Source organism: Mesoplodon bidens, assembly GCF_964165515.1.
Source record: "Mesoplodon bidens genome assembly, chromosome: 9".
Classification (NCBI taxonomy): Eukaryota; Metazoa; Chordata; class Mammalia; order Artiodactyla; family Ziphiidae; genus Mesoplodon; species Mesoplodon bidens.
Genome location: NC_138166.1, coordinates 18,754,852 through 18,775,177, shown reverse-complemented (window position 1 = coordinate 18,775,177; position 20,326 = coordinate 18,754,852). Strand labels below are relative to the sequence as shown.

Sequence of the window (20,326 nt, the reverse complement as noted above, 5' to 3'; positions counted from 1 at the left end):
TTTCAAAGTGAAATAACCTCAAAATCGCTTCATCTTTCTGAAGCAGAACAGTATTTCAGTTGAGGGGCTTTATTAAAGCAGTGGTGATTGGCTTTACAATGTAAACTGTGTGAAGTATCTAAAGAATTTGTTTATGTTAGGAAATATTGGTCTTAACCTGGTACACAAACACTTTGGCCAGTTGGACTATAGTCAGACCTGAAACAAACATGAACTAACATTTAAATTAGTTGTAATAGCATACTTATAGGGAGAAGAGGTTTATTTTATACTAAAAGCTATTTAATTAGAAACTGCCTGCCTAAGGGGAGATCCTTTGAGGGTATATGATTCTTGAAGTCAGCCTAGGGAAGCTTTGGTTTCAGATGCCTGAGTCAGTCCGATATGAGAGGTGTCCAGTGAAATTTCACACACGCAGAAGCACTTTAAACGGTATAGATTGTATTGTTATGAAAGGCTAGTAGATTCAACTTAGATACCTACGACTTCCTGGTACCTTTAACATGTTTATGTTCCTTGATCGAACCCTGACATAAACACATTTTTCCAGTATGTTGAAACTGCAAAGGACTACAGACAGAAATGAGAAAATTCAGTACTGATGAAAAATGACTCTGGTGAATTATTTCATTACTTATTTAATGAAACAGTCATTAATTCATCAGTTTGATGCCCAAGCCTAAAAGTTGAACTTTCCTTTGTTTCTTGGCCAGTTTTCTCAATTACCTGCATGCTGTAAGGGTTTCAGACTTCCTCTGTGCTTTGCCATTTAGGGGTCCTTACAATCTATGTGAGGTATCCTGCTTACTGAGATTCCCCTTGCCCCCATGTTTTAAGGATAGGGTTTGGGAGTTTACGAAAGGAAACAATTTAATGATCATTGTGCCAGTGCACTCACTTATATGGAGACAGTCATGTACTAAGAAAAACCAGTCTTGAAGGAAAAGTGAATCAGTGAGTCATGAAATCCTCAAGAAAACCTTAGTAATGGAATGTTAATGCTTTTAGACTATAGTAGATTATCTTAAAAGTCAGCCTTTTCTTCTTTATGCAATTGTTGTAAATCCCCAGCTAAAGAATTCTTTGAAGGAGGTTTTAGTTTTGCTGGCATCCATATTCTATAGTCGGTCTGATTTGTTTTGGAAGACTCAAGAAATTTTCTGCCAACTTATATCATGAGAGTCAATTAAAATGCTGACATGACTGTAGAAGAAATTGTGCGTGCGTGTGTGTGTGTGTGTGTGTGTGTGTCTATTTCATTTGTTAAGCACAAGATTCCACTCTAATAATGACTTCAGGTTGTCTTTTCATTAAAGGCTACTAAAAGATGCTGCCTTTCACTTCCTGTTGTCATTTTTCCAGATGAAAATTGATTTGTTCTAGTTTCAAAGCAAATAAAGGGAGACAGAATAAACAACAACAGGGCAGGGGGAGCACTACAAACTTTTCTCAAGCACTTCCAGTGTATTTTTCATCTCTCCTTGTATTTGATGGGCCTGTGAAATAGAGCTGTAGACTGGCGAAGACTTTAAATGAAATTTCACACTTTGATGATTTTTTTTAACTTTGATATATTGACAGCAAAAGGAGCTGCAAAGCTTTTTTATAACTTGAGCAGTAACGCCAAGCAGCAGTCAAACGTCTCTGTGCATTTGTGTTTAACTGCAGAAGAAAAACATGTCCGTGGGCAGTAGAGGTTCTTATCAACCCCCTAATCCCAGATCCCAGCAAACCTTGAGGGCATGCCTCAGATCTTGCTGAAATCACTGTAGACTCTCACAGTTTGCAGATTAAATATGCTATGTGTTCCTGGCTCCAATAACAGGTTTATGAGCTCAATAAGCTTCCTGTTTTAAGATCCTTTTCTTAAGTTTTTAGAAGCTGTTAAAGGCAATGCTTTAACAGTAAGTGGTACTTGTTAATTTAGAGACACTCTAGATATTTCATGCTCTCTTTCGAAATTGCCAAAATTATGATTTTTCCATCTAAGGGCTGGTTTTGCAGGGTTATAAGGGAAGGGAGCTGTTGGGAAGAAATTGGATGTTAACTGTTGGCAAGTGTATTCGATTGCAAACCTTACGTGGTGTCTCAATTGTTTCAAGGCACTTTTCCTTTGCCTCGCCCCTTAAACTTAGACTTTTTCCACTTGTAATTCTAAATGCACTATATTTTAGTGCCACACTTCTTAGCTACTCATGACCACTTTCGGGTTTTTTTTTTTTTCTTTAATGTGAAAGTGGTTTTTGTTCTGTGTGTGTATATTTCAACCCAACAAAACGTCCCAGAAAATCTATGGCTCTCTAAAGAAACTGAATGAACAGACCATTACCTAGTTAATAAGGTGGCATTGGAACATTCCCGTCCCCTCCTGAAAGGCAATATTGTGTTGAGCTCCACATATGCATCTGCAGTATCTGGAGTTGTGTCCTCACATTAGGGTGCTTTTGCATTTTGCATACGGAGTCATAATTAGAAAAGGGAAATACTCACATCATCGTCCAAGACGTGTCACGTAATTCCCAAGAGAACTCGAGCCAATTTTGTGCTTAAAGGTTATTCAATGAATGAAATTGTGAAAGCCCATTTGTCAAAGTACTGCATGGTTTCTGTTAGTTTTCAAGCCCCAAATTCATTGTATGCCCGGCCAGCATCAGTCATCAGGGTATTAGCGCTGCCTTCAGGCCATGTGGCCCAGCACTTCTTCACACCATTATAGCCTTGAAAGTGTACTCTGTCGACTTGTAGAATTACTGCTCTGATTTCTGCTTGGCTGGGTTTGAGGTAAGTCCCCTCCCTACCTTCTAGCTGACTGTAATCCTTGCTTTCTTTTAAACCTCCTTTCCAGAGATTTAGGGGAAAACTTTCTTAAGGGCCCTATTGGCATCACACTGTGGTTTCGTTGTGGCATGCAGTGTACATGTAAATTGTACCTGCAGTAAATTGGATTGATTGCTAGCCTCAAACAGCTAGTGGGCTTTTCTTTTCTTTACTTTTTTTTGGGGGGGTGGGGATGATGGCATGTGTGTGTGTGTGTGTGTGTGTGCGTGTGTGTGACACAGGAGTATGTTTGAAACATCAGCATTTGTTAGTATATTTGGGTAATTTTTATGCTGCAAAATGAAATTAAATAATGGGAGATAAGTGTTCTCTTATTTAAATCTCTGGCTCTTGGAGTACCTTCGGAAGGCAGTGTGACATCTTATTTGTTTATTTTCATGTGGAAATCTGCAGCTTTATCTACTTGAACTTTTGGGGGAGATTGCATAAAACACCTAACAATATTCCAGAGTGCTGTACATTACAAACTATGGAGTTTTACAAAAAGAGACTGAAAACTCACAGTTCAGATGAAAGCTAATTCTCAAATTGTCGTAATGAAGGAATGAAGCAGTTAAACCATATTCTCGATTTCAGCTTGTGGTAGTTTAGAAAAGAATAATTCAGTCTCAAGGGAGTTACCTGTGTGTGGAGGAACCTCAGGCAGCAGCTCAAGAATGAAGCCTTAATGAACTAAGATGTATGGAAATCTGAATGGAGCGTGGACCAGGCCACGCCACTTCAGGACAACATCTGCTGTTTGAACTGTGAGGTTCAAATGAAATTCCACACCAGGGCATTTCACTGGGAGGGTGCATCGTTTGGTATAGTTTGCATTGGCGGTTTTGTACATGATTGGTGGGCAGGGGCCAAAAAGTAAGACAGCTGAAGAATTCTGCAAAGTTTATAGGCTGAGTGGACCAGGGGGTAATTGTTACTGAATAAGCCCTGATTAAAAATCCTTAAATTATGAAAAATGTGCTTTGCAAATTGCAGTTAAGATTCAAGAATCCCCAGTTTAAAAATCGGGAGGATGAAGTATGATGAACATACCAGAGAAAAAAAAAAATAAGTACCTTTGGGAGATCTCCAGCTGATTTTAACACCCAGCGGATATTGGTCTCATATTTGTGATGGTTTAAAAGTATATTCCTATTCATAGAACATGTATTCTACTCTCTGAAGCTTGATTGTAAAGGAACACCTGATTCTAGGAACCAAAAGTTTTAGAAGTTCTCTAAGAAGGATTTTTAAATTTAGGGCTTTTTTTCTTCTGAAAATGTGTGAAAACTTTTAATTCCTGTACACCTTAGGGAAGTGAGACAAGGGTCACCTTTGATCAGTCATGCTGTTTTCGTGATATATGTAGGTTTAAGGGAAATGCAGTTTTCATGAGCTTAGCGGATCTATAGACCGATAACTGACTTAAAGATCTCCTTTTCTGTCTGAGGATTGTCTGTCTCCAGCAAGCCCACAGAAAGTCGGGGTGCCAGCTCATTCCTTCCTGGCACCTGCTATGCAGGGCACTTCCTGCAAAGCCTAACCAAAGTACACGGAACTGGTGTTTCGTAGTTTTTGCAAAACTCCGAAACAGTAACAAGTATTAAATAGAGACCTTTACCCTTCAAATGTTTCTCATAAAGTCCTCCTGGCAGCAGAGAAAGTCAAGAGTAGCTGATGATCTTTCCTTTTAAATACACATGGCAGAAAAGTAAAACTGGCACGCAAAGTGTAATTTGTGATTTTTAACGCTAGTAGCAATGATGACTTCACGTCAAATATGCTTTTCAGTAGTTGAAGTTAAATATATGGGTTCCTTAAAAGTTGAGGTGTAGTTAATCTACTAAAACCAAACTCAGTCCATAGCCAGGCAATTATTTCCCCATAGAGTAATTCCATTCCCTTTCGAGGGACGTCTGTCATGAACACTGTTTATCTGAGATTAGGAGCTTCAGAAACTGGGAAAGAAAGATCCGAAAACAATAGGCAGCAGATTTGGGGAACCCTCTAGGCTACGAAAGACCATTTTTGGCAACTTGAACAGATAGGAGCTTTCTTACTTGCAGTTACGGCTTTAGGCTTTCCTAATCATGGGGGTGGGGGGAATCACAGTAAAGGTAAAATAATTGCACATTTAAAAATACTGTAGTTAAAAATTCATGAAGATTTCGTTAAGAACTTATGGAGTTGAGCTTGCAGGAAAGAAAGGCAGTGCAGACGGGAGGGAGAGGAAGCCTTAGGAATCTTGGGAACTGTTGGTGTGTCACAGAAGTTATGCATATCTAATTGATTTTAAGTTCAGAAAGGTATTTTGAGCACCAGGAAACATCAACCACATTACCAACCTATAAGAGCTTTTCTTCTATAAAGCATGATTACATGAAATCCACTGAAATGTTTCAAATTCCCTAAATTTTGCTCATGGAAACTCGCGCTATTTCTCACTTCCAGAATTGCTCAAAAGTTAAAATCAGCATTAGTTTGTGCTTCTTGATTTTCAAAAAAAAAAAAAAAAATTTTCCTAGAGCAGTCATGTTCTTTAGGAACTGAATTTTAATGCTGCAGGAAGGTATAACTATTTAATAGGAACTTTACCTAAATGGCTGCTCTCAGACTAGTGTCTTGTAGGAGCAGGTAATCTGCTAGTAAGTAATACAGTATGAGAGAAATGTCACTTTTCAGTGTTATGGTGGCAGCTCCTTAGAAATCCTTACACAGGCTGGTTCTTTTGGATTTTTGAAATATTAGCATAGTAAGAAGGTCATTCAGCTTGTACATATACGGGCAGGTGTAAGTAAAGGTACTTTCTCTGGAGGAAAGTCTTATTCCTCTTGAGCAAAGGGTTCCCTGGGTTGCAGAGAATCATTACTCACTTAAGGCCTAATCGCCATGCTGTTCTATTTAATGGGAATTTTACCTAAATGGCTGCTCTCAGACTAGTGTCTTGTAGGAGCAGGTAATCTGCTAGTAAGTAATACAGTATGAGAGAAATGTCACTTTTCAGTGTTATGGTGGCAGCTCCTTAGAAATCCTTACACAGGCTGGTTCTTTTGGATTTTTGAAATATTAGCATATTAGGAAGATCATTCAGCTTGTACATATACGGGCAGGTGTAAGTAAAGGTACTTTCTCTGGAGGAAAGTCTTACTCCTCTTGAGCAGAGTTCCTTGGGTTGCAGAGAATCATTACTCACTTAAGGCCTAATCGCCATGCTGTTCAAAGTGCCGCTCTTCCTCCTGGAATGCCTCTTTTTTTCTGATCCCTCCTTGGCAATAGCTGTTTTAACCCATCAGAAACTGATCAGGTTGCCACGAATCAGGCTTTTAACTTAGTTGTTTTAAATCTTTAAATGCATTAAGAAAAAAAAAAAAAAAAGGAAAACCCAAGTTCAGGCCACTGAAAAATAAACCAGCTGGATTAGGGAAATAAATGAAGTAGTCTGCTGTTCACAAAGGCTGCATTATCAGTTTAGAACTACTGTTTCATTTCACCTTCGATTAGAGAGTCGTTTTATACAGTTCAAACATCATTTCAGACGTTGGTTTTAGCACTGGCGCTTCCTTTTGAACATTGTAAGGGTTTAACCCATCATGGAATCCTGCTTGTATGCGCATTCCCAGGGTTCACTGCAGAGATCTGCAAGGGGAAAGGCTGATTTTTGCACATGTTCCCAGAATTGTGATTTCTCACGCTCTCCATTTACTGTCTAAAGCCTCGTGGTTAAGGTTGAACTTTGGAACCCCACTGAGGGCCCTCCTCCCCGAGAGCCCATGAGATGGGTCTGTGCCTACACCATTCACAACACCTAATCTATGTAGGGCGGCTGATGAAGGAACAACATTTAGAACAGGGTTAAGAGCCGGTGGAGCGAGTTAGAAGTTTGGTGAAGTGACGCACACAGCCAGGGGTTTCCTGAAGACGTCAAGGGTTCCGCAGTGTTGTAGTGCCGAAAAGAGTGTGTTGCCTTGCAAAGTGCCCTGAAAGTTGCCTCTCTCCGAATTCAGCCAGTGAAGCAGCTGTGTGACTGCGTGCAGGGCGGCCACCGACCACTGTCTGCTGGAGATGCTGCCCAGTTGTGCCGAGAGTTTTCCAGCGCCCGGGGAGCCGGTGACCGGGGTGATGCAGAGTGCAGAGGGTTGCTCTTTGGGCGGCGGAGGCCCTGCGGGGTTCCGATCGTCCGGCCCCTGCTCTGCGCTTTCCGGGGGGGTGGGGGTGGGGGACGCTGCCGGAGGGCGGGTGCGAGCGGGGCCGGCCGATTCCCAGGAACAAGCGCTGCGCGGCCGCGGGGCGCGGACCGGGAGCTACGGCCGGGTCTGCCCGCGCCGGGGAGGGAGGAGACGGCGAGGCGGGCGCCCCGGGGCCGCCGCTGCACCGACTGCGACCGCGTGCGGGGAGCGGGGCCCGCACGGCGACGCCGGGATCCCGGGGGTTGGGGAGGCGGCTGGGACGCGGAGACGCGGCCGAGGTGTGAAGACGCGGACCCTGGAACCGTGCGGGGAACAGAAGGGAAGCTGGTGTGGAAGCGCAGGTTGCGTGCGCTCCCAGGGAGCCGTGACCACAGCCCACTGCTTACTAAATGGAAAAAGAATCACACAAATGACATCTTATCTTTGCAAAGATGAAAGTTCTTGGTTTTTTTGGTTTTGTTTTGTTTTTGTATTTTTAAATTGCAGCTCCAAGTGGCCACTCTAAAGAGAGGGCCACCCGAGGCTTTGCAGGGGTGGGGTGGGGGAGTGCTGTTTCCAGTGCAGGTCTTCCCCCCTCCCCGCCATTTCTTCAGATTAGTAATAAATGTTGCAACTTTTCTTTGGCTGCCTTTCAAGTGGAGACATGCACTACAGCATCACCTGGTCAGTGGCTCCAGGATAGGATGTCTCATTTGGTAGGAGGTTGACGCAAGTTCAGATTTATAATCTAGAAAGGAAAGACCCTCCTGTGGGCAGGTTGCTAGTAGGAGAGGGATTAGTTTTAAAAGAGGGTCTGGAATTAATTGTGCCCTGGGTTCAGGCTTCGGGAAAGTTACAGAAGGATCAGGGACAGCTGAATGAGGAAAAGCCATGACTGTTTGCTTTCAAGAAGGCATTTTCATTCCTGCATTTTACCTATGAAACGTCAGGCTTTAGCAGGTCTATTTAGCAGAGCAGTTTTTCTTGGCTGCAGGGGTTTTCTGTTTTGTTTTGTTTTTGTTTTTCCCATATACCCAAGCTGCTGGGACTCAAACATCAGCTACAAATAGTTTTTCTTTTTTCTCTTCTTTTTCATAAGCATAAAAAGTCAAGGGGCATGCCAGCAAATCTTGCATGTAATGTTGCAGTGGTGAAAAGGATTGAGGGAGAACAGTTTGGCCCTGAAAGAAAGGGAGCAGGGTCTAAAAGTCTCATTTCATTCACATCTAAAAACCAGTGGCATGTTTTCCTCAGAGAAAGATCTTTGAAGTGAAGCAGAACTGCAAAGTTTTCCTTGAGAGTTACATTCTAAATAAATTATACTTTATTATTTAGGAAACGCCAGATTTTATAAGGAGTCCTATAGGCTACGGACCTAATTCTGTATGTTTTAGGATTCCATCAGGAATGTTTACTGGTCCCTTCTGTACCTCATGCTTTCCTGTATCAACTCGGGACTGAGTTTCCCAACTCGGCTGAATATTCTATGAAAAAATTGCCACCCCAGCTAGAAGCAGGCACTCTTTTCTGCTCCCTAACTCTTGGTGCAGAGTTTTGATGAGGTGTGAGAGTCTAGAATGTTAAAACTTTTTCCTTTAGGGCTTCCTTGGTGGCACGGTGGTTAAGAATCCGCCTGCCAATGCAGGGGACATGGGTTCGAGCTCTGGTCCGGGAAGATCCCACGTGCCGCAGAGCAACTAAGTCCGTGCGCCACGACTACTGAGCCCGTGTGCCACAGCTACTGAAGCCCACATGCCTAGAGCCCGTGCTCCGCGACAAGAGAAGCCACCGCAGTGAGAAGCCCGCGCACTGCAATGAAGATCCAACACAGCCAAAAGTAAATGAATAAATAAATGTATTTAAAAAAACCCCAACTTTCTCCTTTGTAACTGACAGGGACAAAGTTGGGTTTTTATCAGTAAACTAAGCTGATATAATTTATAGGGATATACAGGAAGCAGATGTCTGCCTTGGCAAGTTGCCATTTTTATAGCCTTGTTCCAAGCACAAACCACACTTTTAAATAATTAGTTACTAACTAATGAGATCCAAAAATAAGTTGTCAAAATAGAAGAAGGGGGTAGACTTTTGAGTGACCAAGGGTCTATTTTTTAAAAAAATCCATTTTGAACAGGGGGTGGGGGGAGGAATTAGTGTTCTCCAAGACCATTAATTAGTGCGATTTCAATCAGCGCCTGGGGCTTTACCTCTTCTCACTGAGCCTCTCTCTGGTGATGAGTATTTGGAGGGTTTTTATTGCTTTGTTAAAATGAAGTCTTTTGCTTGGGGGGAAAAACCAACAACTCCAAAAACCAAGTTTGTCAAGGAGCTTTGGTGACTTGTCTCCTCAATACTATTAATTAGTTCCCTCTGCTAAGGAAGAGACAAGAATCCCATCTCTTCATGGTTTTTTTTTTTCTTTCCCCCCTCTGGTCCATTAGCTTGTTTCTGTGTCCAGTATTCGTAAACTCCATCCAGATTCGACCGGTAAAACTGTATTTGTGTTCTGAGGGAAACAATTATAGTAAGTGCCCCTTTTTCTCCAAAATGGTTGAGAATGGAGTGTTTTGATTAATTAAATATTCCTATTAAAGTTTTTTAGTTTTGATATAATTTGCCAGTTTACAAAGAAACACAGGCTATAAGAGAAAAGATATGTAGCTAAATCTGTGGCAATTAAGATTTAAGACACTGCTGAATTGTCTGGGTCACAGGATCATTGCTGGATCACTTATTACTCAGTAAATATTCTTACAGGTATGAGGTGCTGGGTAGATAGCCCGGCCTTTGGAGTTTAGGGTTTGGAGGGGAAGACGGACATTCAACAAAGATTCCCGACCGATGCAGAGTTCATTGTTGGGATGGCAGTTGGGATAGGCTCTTTTGGGCTGTTGGAATTCAGTACTTCATTCATTAGTTCATCCAATCTGCCAAGACTTCAGTGAGGACCACCTACAGTATTGGGTACAGAGCAGCAAACAAAAAATATGTAGAGCAGTTGTCTGTGAGCTTCACTGAAACTGATAGTCACCAGTGCTGGTTCAGATAAAGGTTCCAGGGGTCACCGCAAAGACATCGGGGGTTGGACCTGCAACTCTGGATGTTTTGCAAGCACTGAAACAAGGCTGATTCAGGTGGCTTTTGTACCACTCTGAGAAACAGTGCCATGGAATGGGTTGAATTGTTCTGTGGCATGCTTTAAAAATGATATTTAAGTCAATTTGGGGGGGGGGGCATGCAAAAAATTTAAAGAATCATTCTGAGATTGGTAGAGCTAGAAGGGGTGGTTGAGAATTTCTCCTTCAAGGGTTCTTTAACTGGTTTGGAGGGCCTGTGATCCCTTGGAAATCAAATGGACAGTTTTTTGTGCGCTTAAGGGGATTCTGGGGGGAGAGGGTCTGTAAGTTTTAACATATTCTTAAAGAGGACTGGACACCCCCCATTCCCACCCCCAAGGTGAAGTCCCACTGTGTGACACTGTCATGTGACAGATGAGGAAACTGAGGCACTGGACACCTCCAGGGGGTGCCAATCAGGCCCTCCCCTGTGGACTTGTGTACGGTGGCAGCCTTGAGAAAAGAAGGTCTATATTCCTTCACTGTTGTGATCTATGGGGGCTCTTTGAGGGATGTTTCTGAATTCAGAGTGGATCTTATAATTGATATGTACATTTAACCTAGGGCGTCTTTTTGTCTTTTTTATTCTAGAAAAGCTGTTCTTAAATAACTTGTGTGTTTTACAGTGAATGCCACTGGATAATCAAGGAAAAGAAATGGAAGTTACTGGAAGAACTGGTGCTCCAGGGCCATGAGGCCTCTGGGCCTTCAGCTTTTCCAGTTACTTATCCCAGATTGCAGTTCCCTTGCAAGTTTGAGTTAAGGATGACTAAAAATCTTCCGTCTGGTACTTTAACTCTTTTAGTCTGTGAAGCACTTGCTTGTTTTATTTCTCTAATGCTTGTTTTGATGGAACACGGTGGCCTCCGCTAAATGTAGAAAATAGGCAGGTGACTCCACGGAAGAAATGCCCACGATCTAGAGGGCTTGAGGGAAACATGGTAGAGAGGAGACTTGTCATCTTCTCTTGTATTCTTTGTAGGTGTAGATCATGACTGCCAAAAAAGAACATGAATCAAGCAGAGTGAAAATTGATGAATGATGAGTTAGGGCGATTATCACATGAATGAAGCTGGTGAAAGACAGACTAACTGCCCTTGCCTGTAGCTGAGTTTTAATATTTCTTAAGTGGTTCCAGCCTTTGCTGTGGGTGATCTTTTGCCTTTTCCTGTGGGATCCAGAGTGTGTTGTTCTATCACCTTTGTTTGTTTTAAAAATGTAACTTAAATGAATGGAAATGTTCTACTGTTTTAAGAAAGCTTAAAGAGTATGGTTTTCCTGAAAGAATTAAGTTTAAGCGGCATGTTGCGATTCACATATCTTGGTGAGGGAAGCAAAATCATTGACCAGAATCCTCTGATTCAGAATCTTGAGTTGGGCTTGGATGGGAGAAATTGTCGGTCACTCTTTAAAGCATCTAATTAATAACTAAAAAACTTCCCTGGCTTGGAAAGTTATCCTATTGCCCCCTAGAAAAGCGGCCACCTTCTTATAAGTGTTGGAGACATTTGTAGATGTGGCTTGAAGGAGTAATGTGACACTTGGATTTCTCGCCGTAAGCACAGCTGGAAATGGAGATATTTAGACCATTTAATAACAAATGCCCAGTAGGATTTTGGGAAAAGTCCCCCATTATGGACAAGTCCCTTTCTCCTCCTTTTGCACGTGTAGACAGAATTCGCCTGGCTTGTTACTAGCACTTTGAGGCCTTTTTGCAAGAAAGCCTGCGGGTAAGGAGGGGCTTCCAGATTTTGAACTGGCTGATGCCCTAGGCACCTCCTCAGGTGACAGGTGAAGTGGCCTTCGGAGTGGGATTTCCTTTTTCCCCTTCTTATTTGAAATTGATGGCGCTGCTGTTTTTGCAGGGGTTCCTGGTCGCCCAGAGCTGAAGTAATGAGAAGGCGTCATGGAGGCCCAGTCCCAGAGCTCCACGACCACTGAGAAGAAGAAAGTGGAGAATTCCATAGTGAAATACTCCACTCGACCAGACGTCAGCGAGAAAGCCGTGGCCTCCAGCACCACTTCCAATGGTGAGCGGCCACGGGGATTACCAGCAGTCAAGCCTTCAGTCCTTTTCTGTGCTCTGCATTCCTTGCGAGTTGAGCATTTGCACCTGGACCCGTGTTTGTGCTCTGAGAGCTGAAGAGTGCAGATGGAGGTGGAGGTCGGGGTGCGGGCTTGGGGTGGGCAGGCTTTAGCCGTCTCTGTTTTGGCGCTGAAACTACACGTTTTCTTCCAAATTTGCTAATTCGAGATGTAAATGTGATAGGTTATTTATTATAGGAAGTTCCTGTTTTGGCATTTTGGAAATCATCTTGATGAGTCTGGCTGGGGTTCAAAATGCTTTGCATTTCACATGGAAACTCTCCCCTTGTTGGGATAATCAGTTATCAGTTATTACAAAAGACACAAGAGCTGCCTTGTCCAAATTAGTGATAGGGTCCCCTGCAGACCCCAAACCCTAAGGAGTCTACTCTAAAGGATTTTAAAAATTGTTAACGGCTGAGCCTCATCTAGTTTCTGAGTTGCAGGTTTTGCTGTTGGCATATAAAAATTTAACGTCCTTAATTTGCGTTTAGAGATACAGAAAGCCAACTGTTTTACATGCTGTATGTTTTAATATTTTAAGCAAAGTGTTGAGAGGCATTTCAATTCAAGCATGGAGCACTGAAAATAAATTCCAGAGCCCCCTCTGGTAAAAACAGACTGAATAAGTTAAGAGTAACCTTCACTTCCTTTCCCTGCCTTTCGGCTCTTGAAGGCCAGCAGCGCCTTGGCTTTTTGTAGATTTCATAGCCACCCCTGGCCTCTGCGAATCGCTGTCCGCTTTGCCATGTGCCCTTAGGAAGAATGGGCTGGTCTCAGTCCTGGACACTGCCTACCTGGGTACAAGGATTTGCATCTGCTGAGCCAACCTGCTCCCTGCTTCCCTGTGCATTTATATTTTATTTATTCCAAAAAGATTTGACTAGGTTGATTTCCAATTTTTTTTTTTTATAAATTTATTTATTTATTTTTGGCTGCGTTGGGTCTTCGTTTCTGTGCGAGGGCTTTCTCTAGTTGCGGCGAGCGGGGGCCACTCTTCATCGCGGTGCGCGGGCCTCTCACTATCACGGCCTCTCTTGTTGCGGAGCACAGGCTCCGGACGCGCAGGCTCAGTAGCTGTGGCGCACGGGCTTAGTTGCTCCGCGGCATGTGGGATCTTCCCAGACCAGGGCTCGAACCCGTGTCCCCTGCATTGGCAGGCAGATTCTAAACCACTGCGCCACCAGGGAAGCCCCTCCAATTTGTTTACATACAATGGGAGAGTGAGAATCTGCTTTGGAAGGTAACAGCCCAGAAGTGTAGGCTGTGAGGGCAGACATCCAGTAAAAAAGCTGCACCTTCCTGTCTGAACTGTGGCATTGCCTGGCCCTGCTCTCTGTGCCCATCCTGGTCCACAGTGTGTGCTGCTCTCTTTTCTCCTTCCCCAATGTCACCAGTGCGCACTGCTGGCTTGACCGGGCCAGGGGAGGGGCTGGCATTAAACCTTTCGGCTACTGAGTCCCATTTTGAATTGATTCTTAAGGGAGATCTATTTATGTCTGAGTTAAAATCATGAATTTACTTTACATACATACGAAACTATATTGCTCTCTTGACTCATGGTCTTTCAGGTCAGAACTAGAGCTTATTTTAATAGAGCCAACTTTTCGCATTATTCCTGTGATGAGGTTATAGAAGGCATATTTTCTCCTTAAAAAAGCATGCTGTGGCCCTTGTTTCTTTTCTCTGGAATTTGTAAAAATTAGACATGTCTCTTATTTCAGAAATAGAATCTGTCTATGCCATGTAGGTGATTTGGTAATTTTAATAGCAAATTTGTAGGAATAATCGCTTTCTGGATATCATGCTTCATGAAACATCAACGTTGGGTGATTTTTATAGCGGTGTGTGTGAGTGTCAGTGCGTGTGAATGAGTGAGCGTGTGTGTAAGTGTGTGCGTGAGAACAGGCTGCGCCACGTGGCGCCTCCGTAAACCACTGTCCTTTCTGTGAATTTCAGCGGAGTAACAATAGCGATCTGTCCTTGTCAAGGTGCGCTGCCACTTTGGCGATTCCGGCCACTGGACACCTGCTGGGCAGGTTTTTGGTGCTGTTGCATTTGTCTGGAGCTACTCACTCTGACCATGAGTTCTGCTCATTAACCTGCTTAGGGTGACCAGGAACAGAACTAACCTAATCAGCCCAGCAGCCAGGAAGCCACCGGGGAACAAGCATCCAGGGAAGAAACAGTCATGGTTTATAAAAGTTAGTCCTTGAGTCCGAAGTAACCACAGAACTGACTCCGAAACCGAATTCCATGGGCTTCCCACCCTGATCAGCCTGGGTCCTTGAAGCACCTCCTAAATGGGTGTAAGACACGTCCTATCTTGGGGCAAAACCCTCAGGTTTGCAGGACTCCTGCGTGAATGATAGCTGTCCTAGAATCCTGTGAGCTCTCACCATTTTTTCAGTGTTCTATTTCTTGTAAGAGATTGACTCCTTTTTGTTTTGGAATAAGATAAAGAGCCAACCAAATAAAGGAACATGGAAGTGGTGTTTTTGAAATATCAATGGCAATCCTGCTGGAAGATTCCAGGAAAACCATCAAACAAGTTTAAAGATGGGAAAAATTGAGACAAAGGAAAATAAACCTTTTTCTTTGTGATTGCTTTACATAAGCAATGCTAATAATTGTAATGATTTTTTTTTTTTTTTTTACAAAGTCCTCTGCAGGATTCATCTAACTAGTTCAGAGCCTCTTTATGGCCCTAGGATCATGCTTAGGAGGGTGTGGAATGGCCCAAATTCTTTGTTCTGCCAGCTTCTACCTGGTGGCACGCTGCCCTTTGCTCTCAGCTCTGGTCACACAGCTAGTCTGGGGACTTTGGTCTGTGGTTTGGTTTGGGTTTAAGAGCTGGTATGGGGGCAGGCTTCCAAAGGTTGGTATACTGCCATTGCTATGGTCATCCATCCGTCTGTCTATTCTGTCTGTCTCCCGTTCTGTCTTTTCTCTGCAAACATTTCAGAAGTGCTTGGATACCTCCACTGAGGCTCTTCACAAAAAGGAAATGAAAATTACTTGGATCCTATAATAGGGAGTACCAATTGCTACTGTTCCCAGGGGGTTCTTAGGCTTTCCTTACAAAGTTCTGCAATTCAGAGACTTGTAAATGAACAATGAAAAATGAGTTCGGCACCAAGATACATTACGGATGTAACCTGTGTATTTCTTCTCCCGTCCACAATTTCAAGATTAAAATAAAACAAACGAAAACGTTTTGCTATTGGCGCTGTGTTAGGTTGACTTAATTAACTTTTCCAGCCATTATGTGGTGCAATTTATTCCTGATTGTGAGCCTTCCAGCCAAACCATGCACATTCCTCTGCATGTCCTTACAGATCTGTTTTCTTACTTTTCTCAGCTGAGTATCTACTCCTAGAATAACAGTCATGCAGAGTTTTGTTCAAACGCACACATACACACGAACCAAAATGTATGGTTCAAAAACCTTAAACAACATTTTAAGGAAGGATTTGCCTTTTAACGTTGAAATTTAAAATAACACAAGTGAAAAACTGTTCTAAATCTTCTATGGATAAAACACAGCCAAACTGATTTTTGTAACATTTAAGAACCTATATCACCATATGAAGCATTCAGTATACTTACTCAGGAACCACAATGTTTGCTTCATGTGTTATATAGTTTGATTTTAAGCTCTAGTGTTATTTATTAAACATAAATGACAAAAGAGAAGACATTCAGTTTTCTGAATATTTGTTCAGTGCAACTGACATGTAAATGATCATTTTTGGCGTCCAAGATGGTGTCTTTCACATATAAAGTGTGCATTCATATATTAGGTGTCATTGTTTACTTAAAAATCTCAAATCTGTTTATATGCTAGCACCTGAAGTAAAATGCCTTAATGATCTGTTTTTTTCAGGTATGGATTCATTACTTTCCAAGCTCCATATTGTGTTTTGTAAAAAATAGACATTTTTTTAATCTAGGTGTTCCAATGTCTTAAACATTCTCATTGTCCTATAAACTCTCCTTTGACGACTTGCAAATACTGACTTTTCAGTGTGAAGTGTTTTATTTCATTTTTGGCCTATGATTTTTTTTAAAGGAGTAATCTGATATTTCTTATTAACCTACCACTCTGCTTTAAAAAAGAAAGCAGTTAATAATAAGCATATGTAGGTCCTGGTTTGGGGATCTTTTATCAGATCTGATACTTATTGGGAACATACCTTAAAGTGATAGAAAGCAGAAATTATCTTAATGGTGATGCAATATGAAACCAAAGTTGATAGATTAATAATGGAGAGGAAGTTCCCTGTTCACTTTGATTCTTTCAAAAGGAGGGCTTGGTTCTCCTCTGCTTAAAAAAAAATTCTTTGAGGTTTCTAAGGGGAAAGTGTTGTGGTTTGAAAATATGTAGGAGATACTTTTTTTTTTTTTTAACTTTTGGTCACTTCCTGGCCTTGTGATTTTCTTTCAAACTGTCCAATAACTCCTATGAGTGTTAATCAGGATATCTGTTAGTCTCCTGGCTGGGAATAAGATGGCTCAGAATTTTGTTAAGAGTTGGGAATTCATCGGCTGTTCACCACCAAGATCTCTTGTCTCTTTTTGTCCTTTTTTATGGTAAGAGTTTATGTACCTAATTCTGCTCAGAAGTGGGTGGACAGTTCACACCAGAAAGCTTGTAGGTTGTGAGTTTTAGGTTTCCTGTCCCTTTAGATGTTCAATCCCTTTTTTCTTGGCCACATCCCATTTCCTTGCACATGACAGATGGACAGATGGATGGAAAGGACTTTCAGATAACGTGGTTTCACACTGTAGGGTGTTGGATAGGAGCACCCCTGGGGTTTGGGTTGAAAGTTTGGGCTGAGTTCTGGCAACACCAAGGACTAGCTTGATGCGTGTGGGCGAATTCGCTTCTCAGAGTCTCAATTTCCTCATCTGTTTAGCAAGATACTAATTAGACCCACTTCACAGGATCTCCAGGGGGATTAAGTGAGGCAATGCCTGTACCTTTCTGGTAGGACTGCACACAGTAAGAGCTTAGCAAAACATCAGCCATCGTTATTAAGACAAAGCATGGGGCTGAGTTAAATGTTATGAATCCAAAACAAAATGATTGTGTTTTCTTGAAAATAGACATAGGTTTTGAAATTAAGGGGAAAACGTTTGGCAAAAGTAATTTTAAATTTGCTGGACTCTGTCTGAAAAATGGTTCAAGGTGTTTCACAAAGCCCCCAAATGACCGAGTTTACACATCTTAAGGAAGAACTATTAAAAAACATTTTTTTTCTCTACCTTCCTTCCAAATGCCTTCTCAAGCCAGAAAACAGGGAAGGCAATTTTGAGAAAATTCATTTTGATTTCTTTAACCTTGAAAACTACCACTGATTATATGTCTTAACACTAGAAACAGCATATGGTACATCCCTTTTCTTGAGTCTTTTTTTGGGGTAAACTGTTTCCTTTCAGGTTCGTGGTACCCATTTATAGGGTAGTTTGTGCTGCATTAAATTTTATGCTTTTTAAAAAGAGCTTTCATGTTTTTAAGCCAACTAACTCATGGCAAATAATCTGATTCTCATAAGAGCCCTGACTCTTTTGAGCTCCAAACTCGTGTTCCTTTCCCTGGCAACCTCTGTCTTCTTATTTTGGCTGAGGGTATCAGCTTCCCTGTGCTCATCCAGGCTTGAAACCCCAGGGTCACCTTTGACCCCTTCCAACCTCCGGCTTCCCGTGTCCTACCAGTTTTGAGGTCCTGGTAGATTTTCCTCTGTAATTATTCACCCACGTGTCCCTTTGGGCCACCCTACTGCACAGTGCTATTTCAGACCTCACTACCTCATGCCTAGACAGTTAAAGTGACCTTCTCTCCAATCGCTCGGCCCTGATTCATGGAGTTGCTCCTGCCCAATTAATCTTTTTACGGTTATGCCACACCCCTAGTCTAGAACCTTCTGTGATTCCCAGCTACTTATAAAATAAAGTTCAAAATCCTTCGCTTAATATCGAGTTATCTTCCGAAATCAGACCCCAGTCTGCGTCTCCAATCTCTCCCATCTGATTTACTGTGACTCTGCTTTCCCATCTATAACCTGTGCTTTAGCCAATTGGAAGGGCTCCTTGCCTGCATTCACACTGCCCCTGCATAGAAGGACCTTTATGCTTAACATCAGTGCACGTTGCATGTTTACCTTCTTCTCAAATGCGACTCTGCCCTCCACCTCTTTCTCTTTCCATATCATCTTGTGTCCTTTGGGGAGCTACCTAATAACACTTGGTTTGGGGAGGCTTATTTTATTTATTACTGCTTGGATCAATAGACTATATTTTAGGGACGTTTTAGATTTACAGAAACATTGATCAGAAAGTATAGAGAGCTCTTATATACCCCTTCCCCGCCTCCCAGTTTCCCCTCTTATTAACATTTTGTAAGGGTGTAATACGTTGGTTACAATTGAGGAAGTAATATGGATAACACGATGATTAACTACTACAGTCCATGGTTTCCATGAGGGTTCATTCTTTGTGTTGTGTGTCCTATGGGTTTTGACAACTATATATAATGTCCTGTAGCTGCCATTATAGACTAGTGGCACCCCTAAAATTTCCCTGTTCCCCATTCATTCATCCCTCCCACCTTCCACATAACACTTCAAACTTTTCGACTTAGCACCTGGTTTGTCTTTTCCCTGCCTCCACCTCATCCTCCTTTAGTATTTTGGGCTTGGAGGGCCCCAGCCTACACAGTACACAGAACTGCCAGAACTTTCCTCGGCTCAGTGGGGCAGGGGGCATGTGCAGAACAGCAGTGGTGTGGATGCCAGGGTTCGACCCTCGCTCAGCCACTTCATCACTGTGTGATCTTGGGCTAATTACTTAACATCTCTGAGGCTGGCACAGTAAGTGCTCAAACATGGTAGCTATTTTTAGGAATAGTAATAGCCTCTTCTGGATAAAATCTGGCAGGATTTAATATAGTGACACTTTTCATCTGACTCCTTTCAACACAACATCATTTGTTAATAATCTGTGCATGGTTAAGCTTGAATCTGATGGAGAGAGTTAGAGGGTGTTGGCTTACAGAAAATCCTTAAAATGTGGCGGTCGTCAGGACCTAGCTTAACAGACAAGGAAATGATAGGAGCTTGGATCAGGAAACAATACCTCAAGTCACTGATCCTGAAATTGGCACAAGTTGGATTTAAAGAATCACATTTTCAGGTCTACCCCTCATTCATAAATACGCCTTCACATTATGGGATGAAGTCAGTAATTCTGTGCAAATGGGCTTCCCTGAGGCCAGGCTGCTCTTTTCTCTTGCGTATAGCTATTGGATTTCTCCTCCGAAAACAATTCTTGGGTGCTCCGAGAAATCAGGAATAAATCTCAATCCCTTCTTGCCACAGTTTTCCAGACTTGGGAGTGAAAAGAAGCCACAGCATTATGTGTTCAGCTTGTGGGAAGTTTCGGGGTTGCCCTGATTACTTGTGATCCAGTGATGTGAGTATTTCACATTTTCAGTGATAAATTGGTCAGAATCAGAAACAGGAACCAAAGAGTTGAAACTCGGGGCCAAAATGGAGCTCGTGGGAGGGCAGTGTCTCTCTGGGGAGGTATCTCGGTGGCCTTCTGCTGGGTACCACTTTGAGCCCCTACTTGGTGGGGAGGGCTTTTGTTCCAGGGCTGCTAGAGGGTGAGACCGGGAGCGCTGGGAACCACGAGGGTCCCAGGCAGAGAAGGAGGTGGGTGATGGTGAAAGCAAAACCCTTCCCGTTATCGTATTTACGTGGAAATCTTGCCAAAGCCACCTGCTGTAATTTCTATTTTTAAAACTTGACATACAGCATCATTTACTCTTTTTTGGCATACACTTCAATGAGTTTTGACAGATCCATAAAGTTCTGTAATTACCACCACAGTCAAGGCACAGAACGAACCCCAAGGCCGCCCCCCGCCAAATTTTGACAAATACCTGTTTTTAAACTCAGTGTAGTAATAGTTACCTTATGAGTCACTGATAATAATGGAAAGCATTAGAACTGTAGAAGTTGCTTGATGTTATGGTTTTTTTTGTTTTTAAAAAAAATCCGTGAGTTTTTAGATCCTGTTCGCTATACTCACTGTTCGTTTTCTTTTCCTTTCTATCTAAATATTTCATCTTGAATTGGT

At 42.4% G+C, this 20,326-nt stretch overlaps 1 protein-coding gene across 4 annotated transcripts in view; it reads left to right on the top strand.

Annotated features, from left to right (window-relative positions):
- Positions 1-20,326, top strand: part of GLI3 (GLI family zinc finger 3) — a 290,010-nt gene that overhangs the window by 2,770 nt on the left and 266,914 nt on the right. For 3 of the 4 annotated variants that reach the window (XM_081244801.1, XM_081244803.1, XM_081244800.1), the window contains exon 2: positions 11,965-12,129. In XM_081244801.1, coding sequence (XP_081100927.1) covers positions 12,006-12,129 — 124 coding nt within the window. In that variant the 5' untranslated portion in view covers positions 11,965-12,005. Of the gene's footprint in view, positions 1-8,621; positions 8,821-11,964; positions 12,130-20,326 lie in introns of those variants that run through there. The other variant, XM_081244802.1, reaches the window with a different exon arrangement.